This window comes from Lycium ferocissimum, chromosome 9 (assembly GCF_029784015.1).
Source record: "Lycium ferocissimum isolate CSIRO_LF1 chromosome 9, AGI_CSIRO_Lferr_CH_V1, whole genome shotgun sequence".
Classification (NCBI taxonomy): domain Eukaryota; kingdom Viridiplantae; phylum Streptophyta; class Magnoliopsida; order Solanales; family Solanaceae; genus Lycium; species Lycium ferocissimum.
This window is the reverse complement of record NC_081350.1, coordinates 17010391-17023901: the sequence shown is the minus strand read 5'-3', so window position 1 is coordinate 17023901 and position 13511 is coordinate 17010391. Positions and strand designations below refer to the sequence as shown.

Below are 13511 nucleotides of genomic sequence, written 5' to 3'. Positions count from 1 at the left end.
TCCTTCTTCTTGAAGGTTGTGTAAAATTATTTTTTAACTTCATCTTCACTGGCCAATTGTGATAATTTTCACTTTTCATCAATGAAGATTTGTGGAGCATTCAAGCTATATTGATGCTTGACATGGTTCTAAATAGGTAGGGATAAAATTTGTATGGATTAAAACAAGTATTGGTTAAAAATTGGTATTGATTGAAAATTGGATCCCGGTGCGTTAAAAGTGAACACGGGTTAAAATTATTGGAGCTCGGTGCGTTGAAAGTGAGCACGGGTTAAAAATGAGTCATGCGTTAAAAAAAAAAAAGCAAGGGTTAAAATTGGGTTGAAAATAGGTATGGGTTAAAAGTGGTTGAAAGTAGTATAATTATTAGTTAACAGATGCAACGTAACTAATAACTATAAATATGAGGGTTCTGTTTGTTTTCCCTTCTCAACTTAATAATACTATTCTCTTTAGCTCCACAAAGTCCCCTCTTATCAACTTGTCAAATTGTGTACCAAATACAGTACCATGGCAGTTTCCAAGCTTTTTTTGGCATTGGTTTTGCCTTTCATGGTGCTAATTTCCCTAGAAGAAGCAAATGGTGCTGTAAGTGGAAAAACTAGAAAATTGATTGATATGGCTAATAGAAAAGGCCCTTACTTGGGATTGGTCATTCCTAATCTATTTGAGATGAACCCACTTCTTAAACACCCTAGTTACAAACCTAGTAACCTTACCATTGATTATGCAGGTAATTAATATAATCATAAACTTAATGTTTTCCCTATAAGTTATACTTTCATTATTAACATGATCTGTGCGTATGCTTTTTTTTTTTCTCTTTTATTCGATCACTTGCTTATCGAACGTTTCCTTCATTTATCATCCTAAGGGAGGAGATTTCAGTTTGGATACATTGATAAACAGCCCGTCGTTTTGGTTATGACCGGACTTGCCATGGTATGTATTTTTTATCTTTCCTTTTTATTGTGAAATTAGTTGTACGTATGTCCTCATTTTTATTTTTATTTTTTGCATTACTTTCAGCTAAATGCAGGAATAACAACACAGCTGTTGTTAGCTCTGTTCAAGGTTAAAGGAGTGGTGCACTATGGAATTGCAGGAAATGCAAACCCATCTCTCCATATTGGAGATGTTGCAATTCCTCAATACTGGGCACATACTGCTCTTTGGAATTGGCAGGTACCTAATTTTCCATGCTTTTTAGCCAGTATGCAGTGTATAATCAGCGTCTATACATTATACACTAGTTACACACTTTTTTATACACCGTTTTATACACCGGTGGCTACATATAGTTGCACCTAGCGTCTCCCTAGAAACGTTAGGTATCCCTACATTGTATATTGATTATCCCTATATAATAGAGTATACAAAGTCTATTAATTCCAAATTTTTTTGGTTAAAAAGACGATTTATTCTTTGGAATGGGCAGGTAGCTACTTTTCCAACATTTTAATTTAGGGATTTTTACACTACACAACAGCCTGGTAAAAATCACAGCAAAAAACAGGCCTGGTCTTTATTTCTTATAAATTTTAGCGAGTATGCAATGCATAATCAATATATAATTTGTGTGCATTAGTGTGTACACATTATACGTTGATGATATTGTGAGTAACCAGCAATCGATGGTTAAAAACTGTTGTAACTAGGTGGACAAAATTTAATTAGCTGGCTGCCTAAATATCTTAGTTATCCCCACATTCAGGGGCAAATTTATGTATAAAAAATGGGTCACGTGAATCCATGGTCACCCGACTAAACTTGGTATATTATGTATATAATCCTCAAAATATATCTAATATTAACTAAAGGAATAGATGCTCAAATAAAATTCAATGGAGCACTGGTTAAGTGCTGGGTTTAATCCCTTACCGCGGGATTGAACCCTACTAAATGCATTTTTACGTCTTTCTTTTTTAAATTTCTAAGCAGCTTTTAACGTTTTGCTCGCCAAGTTGACGTTACTATAAAATTTTATATCTTATCTTTAAAGAAACAGTGAACTCATCCTCTTGAAATCCTAAATTCGTCTCTGCCTACATTGATATACTAATTATCCTTATCTAATATAAAAGTCTATTAATTCCAACTTTGGAAAAAAGAATAAGAGAAGAAAGAAGAAGCTTATTTGGATCGGACAAAGTCAACAAATCTTATCTCATTACAAGCAACTTTGGATTATTAAAAGTCAATATTCGTATAGCTAAAACATATGAAGACGTAGAAGCAAAGTTCACGTGCGTAATCAAATTCTATTTTGTACTAGCTCTAACAGTTTTGGTCTCGAAGAAGTTACGTTCTTGTAGAAATCTTCCTTCACAAATGGATTAGTGAATGCTGTATGTTAAGTATTTGGGAAGCCGAAAGTGCTTTTTAAATATTTTCAGAAAGTTGAGGTGTTTGACCAAACTTTTAATAGAGAAAATATATATGTTTTTGAGCAGTATCGAAGCTAATATTTCTCATTAGCTAAAAAAGTGATATTTTTCCACAAAGCACTTTTGGAATATTGGTCAAGCACAAAGTACTGTTCTAATATTAACAGTAGTGTTTTTTGATTAGCCAAACACAAACTGCTAATTCCTAAAAGTACTCTTTTCGAGACACTTCAGATATAAAACACGTTTTAAAATAACCGTATTTTGAAAGTTTGGCCAAGCATCAGATTTGATTGCGCGGGTACCTCCTGAAGGCGTTTTCTCATACAATCATTAGTGTTACATTTATTTTGCGTGTTAAAATTGAAAAGAAAGTTTTGAATTCTAAGTTATGTTTTGTACATTTACCTCTCAACGGCTTCTTTTCAAAAGTTTGAACTTTACTTATATTGAAATTGTGCAAAAGAAAAACAGCATCCAATAATAGAAGAAAATTTAGTTTAAGTTAAAAAGTCTTTGGTTGTTCCATTTAATTACGTACTGAATTTAATTTGATAAAAGTCAAACTTATATATCAAATAAATTTCTGCATGCAGAGATATGGAGATGGCCCTGAGAATGAACTACCCCTTGAGGTGAATGGAGATTACACTCGAGATATTGGATACTTGAAGTTTTCCAAATACGCAGTGAATGTGACAAATTGCAACTCAAATAATAATCTTCTTAACAATGTATGGTATCAACCTGAAGAAGTATTTCCTGTTTTTGGCACTCCCGAGGAAAGACAGCATATCTTTTGGGTCCCTGTTGACTCTCATTACTATGCAATTGCCAAGAACCTCGAGGTAAATTATATAATGTAGTACAATTTTGTTTTGTCTAAAGTATTCATATGATCAACAATATTTGCTTACTTGTCAAACGGTAACTATGGCCGGGCTGGGCCATAGTTTGTGGAGGAGAAAGGGTGTCTGGCGTAGCCTCCTACCCGGGTAGGGGTAGATAGCGAGCTAATTGGGCCGGGCTGGATTTTAATTATTTAAAAAAAAATTCTATACTAAAATTTATTAAATTTGATATTTTAAAATCTAGTTGTTGCCAATTTTATTTTAATTATCAAGTTCCTTAAATTATACTTTAGTCCTATTTTCAATCTATAAATAAAATTCATTCTTCTTCATATTATCTCAAAATTCCAACCTAAACAAATTTCCTTTTTCATGTCCTTAAAAAACGAAAGAAACTGTTGTCTCCTAATTAATAGGAACCCTTTTCCTAGCCTAAAAAATAGGGACATGAATTCATTCATTTTTTGGGGCGTGGAAAAATGTGGGCAATTTGTTAATTTCCTTTTCTATTATATTTCTTTTTAATTTTATTTTTATATTGGAAACATAACTGCTTTATTATTTTCAAGTTTGAATCGTATACATATTATTTAACCAGCTTATAAATTTGTTAATTATATATTAACTATTGTATGTATGTAAATTGTATATTTGAAATAGTATATTGCAAGTGTATATGGCGTAGTAGCAATATATATTAAGCATAGTATAATATTTATTAGTTCTAAGTCTACAAATAAATCAATATCTATATATCCACTTTACATTAATTAAGTATTCTTAAAATAAACATACAAAGAGAATAATTAGTGTACGTTGAAAAAAGGAACAAAATATGAAATCCCACATCCCCTGGGATTTCATTTAATTATCAATCAATGCAGAATTTTATATATATATATGCGTGTGTGTGCGCACGCGCGCCATTTGCTTTACTAAACTCTATAAATGTGTTGCACCTAGTAAAAATCTCCTTTATTAATTCAAAAAAAAAAAAAATGTTGGTTGGGCGGAACCAGGCTTGATGGTGGGTCGGGCTATTGTGCTACATGACATTCCTTTAAATTTAACCCTCTTAAAAAAGCCGATTAAAAGGCCGAAAAAAAGGTTTCTAGTGGGGTTTATAATAGTAGTACAATATTTAATTGATGATGTGCGTGGATGGTTTGTAACAATTATTTAAGAGGGTCACGGTACACATTAAGTTTGTTAATTCGTGGTAGGGTAGAAAAAGTTAAACGATAATTATATATTTTTGTTAAATACTCCACTTGAGAGTAGAGGTGGCAAAATGGGTTAAAAATATGGTTATCCGCCCGATTCAACCCATTTTAAATGGGTTGGATACCCTATCCATTTAATATGGGTCCAATATGAGTCAACCCATATTATCCACTTAAAATATGGGTAATTTAATGGGTAAAATAGATAAAACCACAACATATAGAGTGTGTTTGGTATGAAGGAAATGTTTCCATTTTCCCAGTGTTTGGTTAGTCAAAAATGTTTTGGAAAATATTTTCTCAGAAAACAAGTTCTTAACCACCCTCCTCCCCACACCTCCCTCCCTCCCTATAACCACCCAGCCACCCCCTCCCCCTATCACCACCGACCCTTACCTCTCACCTCCCCACCACCATTCCTATCTCTCAACTTTGCAAAACTAGACATTTTGTGAAAGTAGTAACTTTCAAAAATAGCAACTTTGCAAAAGTAATGACATTACAAAAGTAGCCACTTTTTCAAAATATTACTTGCGAAAAGTAGCTACTTTTCAAAAATAGTCGTTTTGCAAAAGTATTCACTTAAGAAAATAGTCACTTTGTAAAATTAGTCACTTTTAGAAAATAGCCACTTTGTGAAAGTAGATACTTTTTAAAAATAGTCACTTTTTGAAAGTAGTCAATTTTCATGAATAGTCATTTTGTGAAAGTAGTTACTTTAAAAACTAGCTTTGCAAAAGTAGCCATTTTTAAAATAGCATCTTTGTGAAAGTATTAAAATAACCATTTTGAAATGTGCCATTTCCAAGATAGTGGTCAATTTTGTAAAGTAGCCATTTTTTTAAAGTGGCACAAAAATTACTTTTGTAAAGCCATTTTTGAAAAATGACAAAAAAGTTGCTTATTTTTGCAAATTTGCATTTTACACAAGAAATAAATTTTTGCAAAAATAAGTCACTTTATAAAAATGGTAATTTACAAAAATAGCCATTTTTGTTAAAAAAGGGTAGAAAAGTCTTAAGTACAAAGTAGTCATATATTATATATTTTTTTAGGATAAATGAAGATGAAGTGGCGTTCGAGGGTGATCGTTTGGGAGGATTTGGTTGGGGGAGTAGGTGGTGGGGGGTAATGGATATTTTCCAAAAAGATTTTCTTTGAGGTCGTGTCATTGAAAAGGGTTCTACTTTTCCCACAAATGTTGGTGGGGATTGGATTTGTGGACAAAATGGTAAATTAATTAATTTTATTGGCTACATGAAGCCAACATCTTTGAAAGTAGCTTTGGATAATTTGGATAATATGGATATCCATATTATCAGACGGGTAACCCATTTTTTAACCGTGTTAAATATGGGCGGGTCGGATAAATCGTATCTGTTTTTGTCAACCCATTTTCCACCATATCCGACTCGACCCACCCGTTTGCCACCCCTACTTGAGAGTAGTTAATGAAAAAGAGAGGGCCCATGGTGGGGTTGATTAGTCTTAATTAATTTTAGGGATCTTAGTAGCCCTTGTTGGTCAGGGTTCGAATCCCCCACGTTGTAATCCCTTCCTCATTTTCTCTTTCCCTACCCTCTATGTAATAATAAAAAAATAAAAAAATTATAAAAAAAAGAAAGATTAGTCTTAATTACAAATTAAAATAAGTACTCCATCAATCCTCTTCTCAAGAAATACTTGCAAAATAATTATCGGTGTCGTCTTTTTTCTTTGTCGCTCAGCTTTTTTCTTTGTCGCTCAGCATATTTTTGGAAAGTAGGACATCAATTTAAATGGACGTGATGATAACCTTGATTCATCTTCAACATAACTCGTGTGTCGGCACTCGGCAATAAGATAATACGTAGCTAGTTAATAATTACTTATTTTTATGTGTTACTGGACTTCATCAATTTTTTTCTTTTCTTTTGTAATTTCCATTATTTTGTGAGACAATTTCTTAATGCTTTTATTCTTGGACAAAAAAAACATTTGCCATCCCATCTACAAAGTTAAGCTGTTAGTAAAATTACAGCTATTATTTTTTTTATTACTTAATTATATTATGTTTCTACACGCTTTTCACCCGCAAGATTTGAATGTGTGACTTCTACCTACTCTAGTACCATATTAAAGTATGTGATCATCTTTTCTAAAAGCTTAAGCCGTTAAATAGAAGACATTTTTTTACGTTAATTAACTATGTTTGTCTCAACAATGTTTGTGTAACTAGGGTTTGAAACTAGAAAAGTGTTTAAACGCAACAACATGCTTGAGCCATACACCAAAGGTAACAAGAGTACACAGAGGAACAAGTGCAAGCATATACTTAGACAATGCAGCATATAGGAGCTTCATCTACAACAAGTTCGATGTCAGCCCTGTTGAAATGGAAAGTGCAGCTGTGGCTCTCATTTGTTACCAGCAGAACGTACCTTACATCGTAATCCGTGCCCTTTCTGACATGGCGGGAGGCGGCTCCGCCGAGTCGAATGAGGCTGCTACCTTCATCACCCTTGCTGCCACTAACTCCGTTGAAGTTACCGTGCAATTCATAAAGCAGTTGTCTGTGAAGAAATATCAAGATGCCTGATTTTATGTATTTTAATTTGATGGAAGTTTCTTGAGTGAACTTTAATTTGATGTGTACTAGTACGTAAATTTCCCTAACAATGGAATTTGCGTGAAAATAAGCAAAGTCGCGAAGGAATTTGTATGATGCGATATTGTTCTGGAGGTCAAAGTCGTATGTTTTTTCTTCAAAAGCCTCGTACCAGTAAAGTACTCCTATAATTAATGCATAATTTCTTTTCTTATCAACTTCCAATCATGTAGGACATTGTGTTTATCACAATTAACAATCCCCCCATAAGGAGTGGCTCTATATATGTTGCATTGAGTACGCAACTTAAATGACTCAAAAAATGGGATTTGAAACTAAAATAACCCATTAAAAAAAAATTACGTAAGTACTTTTGCGCACTAATTTAGTGCGCAATAGGATTAAACTGTAACTTTACAGTTAAGTCCTATTGCGCACTAAATTAGTGCGCAATAGGGGTATAAAAAAAGGGTCGCGCAATAGGGGTATAAAAAAAGGGCTCTTCTTCTTCCCCACTGATCGATCCCCCCACCATTAAAAAAAAAAAAAATCAACAACGAAAAAATAGTAGTCCCCACATTAAAAAAAAAAAAATATCGTTTTCGTGTTATTTTTTAACCCGAAAGTCAATATTCTTAGTATATTCAAGGCAAGGAATAAGTTTCAAAGCTTGCATTTCAGAATAAAGCGGCACAGAACTTGATTCAAAAACTCAAAAACAACCTTTAATCTAAGAAACTCAAAAACAACCTTTAATCTAAGTATTTTACTATGAATTTTCTATTACATTGTTAAATATATTATTATTCTAAGCATGATTATTGTGTAATAGTTGCGGATTTCCAAATAAAAAAACTTTTACGCAAATTTTTCTTGCGCAATTGGGGGCTGTCCACTGCACTTTTGTTTCGTTATTTTTTTTATTAGTTAATTTTTAATTGTTAGTTAGCTAATTGTTTATTTGTTAATTTTTTCTTAATTGATTGTTAATAGTTTTTTAGCTAATTGTTTATTTGTTAATTATTTATTTAGTATTTCTTCATTATTTGTTAGCTAATTGTTTATTTGTTAATTATTTATTTATTTAGTATTTGTTAATTTTTTTATTTAGTATTTTGTTAATTGTTTGATTAGATAATTATTTATTTGTTAATTGTTTGATTAGCTAATTGTTTATTTGTTAATTATTTATTAATTATTTGCTAGCTAATTGTTAATTATTTATTAATTATTTGCTAATTGCTTGCAAGCTAATTGTTAATTATTTGATAGTGAATTGTTATTCTTTATATTTTTATTTGTGAAAGATTTGTTAATTGTTTGATTAGCTAATTGTTTATTGTTTGATAATGAATTGTTAATCTTTATATCTTTATTTGTTAATTTATTTATTTGTTAATTGTTTGATTAGTGCTAATTAGAAATTGAACATACTTAGTTTAGGATTGAACATCCTTAGTATAATATTTCGATAAAACATTACATAATTAATGTTACGTGTTAATGATTAATTAAAAATGCGTAAAACAGATACGACACCTATGGATCCGATCCGCCCGAGCCGGAAGATCTCTACATCACATGACATCATAAGTCCCGACTAGTATGGGATGAGGATGTGGCCAGTAGCTGTTTCGTCCGGTTGATGGAACAAGCATGGGATATTTTAGGCGATCAGCCCCCATCGTCGCGTCTTAGATATACTATATCAGGGCGGTATCTACCGTTGCGTCACTGCTGGTCGGGTACAGAATGATAGGGCTCTTGTGATGGCCATGATTGAGCGATGGCGATCAGAGACCCATACATTTCATTTCCGCACTAGTGAGGCCATCATCTCCCTTCAGGATGTGGAGGTCATTTACGGTCTACAGGTAGATGGACGTGCGTTGTATATTGAGGAGCCTCAATAGATGCCTTTGTATTGAGAGGAGTTGACTAAGCTTCTTTGGTTTTGCGCCTCATGAGGGTGATATATTGGGACAGAGTCGGGTGTCGATACATTTCCTCTCTACTCACTTGCTCCTCGTAGCCATGGAGCATCCGATTATAGAGGACACACCTCAGGTGGATGTTGAACAACATGCTCGTCTGTACCTTCTCTTCATATTCGGGGGCATCCTGTTCCCGAACACATCGGGTTCCCATGTGAGATTGAGGTATCTGCCGTTTTTGGAGCATTTGGGCGAGTTGGGATGTTACGGTTGGGGGTCTTTAGCATTACGCTTACATGTATCGAGGATTCTGTCGAGCGTCTATGGGCTCGAGGACCTATGTTCTTTGCATTTTTCCTGCTCCTCCAAGTAATATATTTAAGTGTGTGTAATTTTATTTTAAATATAGCTTTTTGAAACGACGTCTAATAAAACATTTTTTTTAATGACCATTTCAGATATGAGTGTGGACTAGGATGAGACCTTTTCAGCCCATAGCTGCTCACCCTCCGCTTGACTACTTTGTTGATATGGTGCCATACTCATGGAGATGGATGGGAGGTGTAATCCGAGATATGGATACGCACCACAAAGTTCTCCCGTTCAGGGATCAGCTAGATTGTATGAAGGCGGACACGGTAAGTTTTTTCGATTTAACATTAGTATGTTATTTATTTTTACTATTTTAGTCTTTTATTGTTAACTAATTCAATTCTTTTTACATGCTTTTATATGGACACCGTATGATCAGATTTTGGATCAGCTGCTGACGTTTTGTAGGACTGGTTAGTGGTGGGCATGGTACGGTATATATCGATTACCATACCAAAAACTGAATTTTTTATATCGTGGTTTTGGTATTATGGTATTTGGTACGGTATTTGGTATGCATTTTTAAAAAACTTGGTATTCGGTATGGTATTTGGTATTTGTGAAAAATATAACGAAATAACGATTACCATACCGAAGTATACAGTTACATATACAATTCATATATATAAGTATTAAAATACTAACAACTATATAATCTAGTATTAGTACAAAATTAATTGTTTAGATGTTGATATTTTAACTAATTAAACTTAATTGAAATGCCCTTTTTGGAGTGTCCGTTAATACATATGGATATCATTGAGGATCACGCGATCGACCGCGTATTACGACAGTTCGGCCATGTACAGAATATACCTAAGACGGTTACTTGGGAGCACGACCATTACTCGTGGGGCGAGCGTGCGACCGTCACTAATGCATGGCGGGCCTTTATGAAACTCCGGGTCCGGCGTTGGGATCAGAGGATGGGGACGCTAGTGGTGGTCGGACATGCGACTCCGGTTCAGAGGTACATGGAGTGGCGCGGATCACTCGCAGCTTGATTGACTACCCTGCGAGGCCTCATGCAGATGGCCGAGGATATGTAGCACCCGCAGGATAGTATGAGGCGTTGGTAAGTTTTCTTAGTCTTAAACTTAATTAATCGTCTTATGTATTACATTACAAATTTATTCAATCATTAATATTTGCAAACAAATGTAGCTACGGACTATACAGAGGATGCGCTGGGAGAGCTTGGACCATATGGAGGCCCCCGAGATAGCGGGATATGCAGCAAGGATGGTTCAGCTAGCCGAGGGTGGTATGCTATAGGCATAGGAGCTCGGACGTCTCGAGGAGCGTGTTCTAGAGGTCTGCATCAAGCAGCATATGGTCGTGGTCGTGGTCATGCCGGAAGTGGTGGTGGCAGAAGAGGGGGTGACAGAAGGGGTGGGCTAAAGGGGCTGGTGGCCGAGAAGATAGGAGCAAACGAGTTAGTGGCCGAGGTGGTAGGGACAGAGGGGCTGGTTGTCTAGTAGATGATCCTAACGAGCATGCTCTAGTTCTAGCTCCAGTCCAGCAGCCTCCGTCGACTTTAGAGATCCCATCGACTTCTTACCGACCCTCGACTTCAAAGCATCCGTCGACTTCAAGGCGATCGTCGACACCTCTATATACATTGGATTTATTTTTAGATCACATGTTCTGGTCATTGTCTGCACAGCCACCAGTTCGTCATCCACAGGGTGAGCAGCCAGTTTGTAATCAATAGGGTGGCATGGAGTTGGACTTCGAGTCCTTATTCGAGGACTTTAACATGTTTTCGAGTCGAGATGAAAGTGTTTAAAATAATTATTTTAATTAATTAAAATATTTATACTAATTATTATATAATTTTCCATTTCTTAGGTTCTAGCTCCAGCTAAAGCACCATCTACATCTCCGGCTCCGGGGCCTACTCACGAGACCGCTGAGGAGCCAGCTCAAGAGCCTTCTCACCAGCCATCTCAGGAGCCCATCGACACACAGGTTTGATTTTTTACAATAAAATAATATATTAATTAATTGTTTATATGTTATTCCATGTTTAGTTTAGAATAAATCTAAATTAAATTGTTTATATGTTATTTCAGGTTCATTCTTCTGCGCCTGTGGACCCGCCTCCTGCTGAGATTGAGTCATCTCCTAAAGCTGATGACATTTCGGCCACCGTCGTCTCCCATAGGAAGCATATTTTGAACAAGGCCCTAAGGAAGAGAAGGCAGGATGATCATGCCATAGAGCATGTACGGATTAAGAGGAAGAAGGGGGATGGAGATGATGATGAGGGTGGTGGGGTTCGCCTTAGGCCTAAGGTTATTCTAAAGGCTCCCACATGTGGGACCTAGGGGGATGGAGATTGTGTATTTGTAAATAAAATGTACATTTTATGTTAATATTGTATTTTTTGTATTATTTTCTTAATGATAATTAGTTATCTTAGTTTTTATTGTCGTTTAATAATAACTCGTGCGGCGTCCTAAATTAATCAAAACCCTAATAAAATAAAACATTTAAACCTAAAGATAACAAGTTTTCAAATAAATAAAACTTACTTCGGGGCACTTTACAACCCCTAAAACGATGATTCAAACGTATAGGTATAATTGATGTATTGAGCCTATATTATTGTTCGCGGAAAAAATATCAGGTTGTATATAAAATATTGATATTCCGGCGTTTTGAAACATGACTAATTTTTTATCAAAGTACGGAAAAAACGTGAATTTCAAAACTTTTGGCCAATGAACAAAGGGTTGGGGCCCTTTTTTTATACCTATATTGCGCACTAATTTAGTGCGCAATAGGACTAAAGTGTAAATTTACAGTTTAATCCTATTGCACACTAAATTAATCACTCAAACGGTCCTTTCTTTTTAATGGGTTATTTTGATCTCAATGTTTTTGAGTCATTTAAGTTGCACACTCGCTACTTATGTTGCATTACCGAGGACTTCGTTTCAGCAAAGTGCACCGCCGCGTGGGCTTTATCAGGATTAACTAATGTTAGTGTTAGTTAGTATTATTGATGGGGAAGTGTTGAGAAGAGGTTTGGTAAATATATTTCCAGTCATTAGAATGATTGGGTGTCATTAAAAAGGTACCTATTTCTAAAAGGCTTAAATTAAAAGGTGTCTATTCCTAAAGAGTTCAGGTCTGTTGATTTGAACAGATACTTAGTTTTTTCAAAGGAAAAATTATGTGTTATAGCTACTTTTAGTACATAATTAGTGATTATAACTACCTTTTGTTTTAATTACTAATAATAACTAAATACTTTTTGAATTTAACTAATATAGCTACACAGTAACTTTCAGTTACTGGTGCACAAATACACCTAAAATTTAGCGCCCCCAATTCCATATCCCCCTTTTAATGATAACAATATTAATCACTTAATATACATTACCATTCTCTCTCCTTTTTCATAAATTTTTTACTTTCTCTATTCTCACTCACTAACCATTTCAGATTTTTCATTTCTCAAATCCCTAAAAAATTCTCTCTCTCCTTCTATCAACCACCACCACGACGGGTGGCGGCTGCCCCTCTCTAATTTTTTTTCCCATGATTTCAAGCTTTGTGGACAAATTAAACATAAGAAGGCAATTAACCTTTTCATTTTTTTTTTTATGTGAATGATGTTCCAACTAGAATGATCATTCATTATGGCTGTGGGCTTATCTCCCATTGTGGGCAAGTTGTAGCTGTAAATGCCAAGACTTTGGAAATTTTGTGGGACCGGTCACATAAATTGGACCGAGTTGCATTTGATCCGTGGCTAGGGTATTTTTGTTGGTCTAGGGTTTTTTAGGGTTTTGAGAAGATGAAAAATATATGTATTTGTGTATGTTCTATGATATAGCTACCAATTGTTGTGGTTGGTGGTGTATTTATATGTGTTTTTCTATATTTTTGTGTATTTTGTTCAAATTAATTGTCGTTCATCTAGTTTCAAATACATGAGTGATGAAAATACATTTGTAAGTTTTCTATATATTTGTGTATTTTGTTCAAATTAATCCATCAAATACATGTGTGATGCAAATTGTTACTCACACAAATACATGAGATTTAATATAAAAATAAATGGGCTTTGATTGGTAACTTCAAATATATTGGTTATGCTATCAAATACATGTGTAAATCAAAATGAAATCAATATTGAAAACTTC

The 13511-nt window shown here is 34.6% G+C and overlaps 1 protein-coding gene and 2 long non-coding RNA genes across 3 annotated transcripts; 2 read left to right on the top strand and 1 right to left on the bottom strand.

Moving 5' to 3' along the window:
* The first annotated feature begins 431 nt into the window (after positions 1-431).
* On the top strand, positions 432-7165 carry LOC132029733 (bark storage protein A). The gene is made up of 5 exons (XM_059419076.1): positions 432-733; positions 875-942; positions 1030-1185; positions 2984-3235; positions 6680-7165. Exons 1-5 carry the CDS (start codon positions 511-513, stop codon positions 7037-7039), a joined length of 1059 nt encoding a protein of 352 aa, XP_059275059.1. The 5' UTR covers positions 432-510; the 3' UTR covers positions 7040-7165.
* On the bottom strand, positions 4390-6673 carry LOC132029735 (uncharacterized). The gene is made up of 2 exons (XR_009407902.1): positions 5894-6673; positions 4390-4503 (listed from the first exon to the last, which is right to left on the bottom strand). It is a non-coding gene; the product is annotated as an uncharacterized LOC132029735 (long non-coding RNA).
* Positions 7166-9425: 2260 nt separating the features above from the next.
* LOC132069252 (uncharacterized) lies at positions 9426-11694 on the top strand. Its single transcript, XR_009417713.1, has 5 exons — positions 9426-9620; positions 9734-9788; positions 10164-10429; positions 10519-11325; positions 11430-11694. It is a non-coding gene; the product is annotated as an uncharacterized LOC132069252 (long non-coding RNA).
* Positions 11695-13511: the final 1817 nt, after the last annotated feature.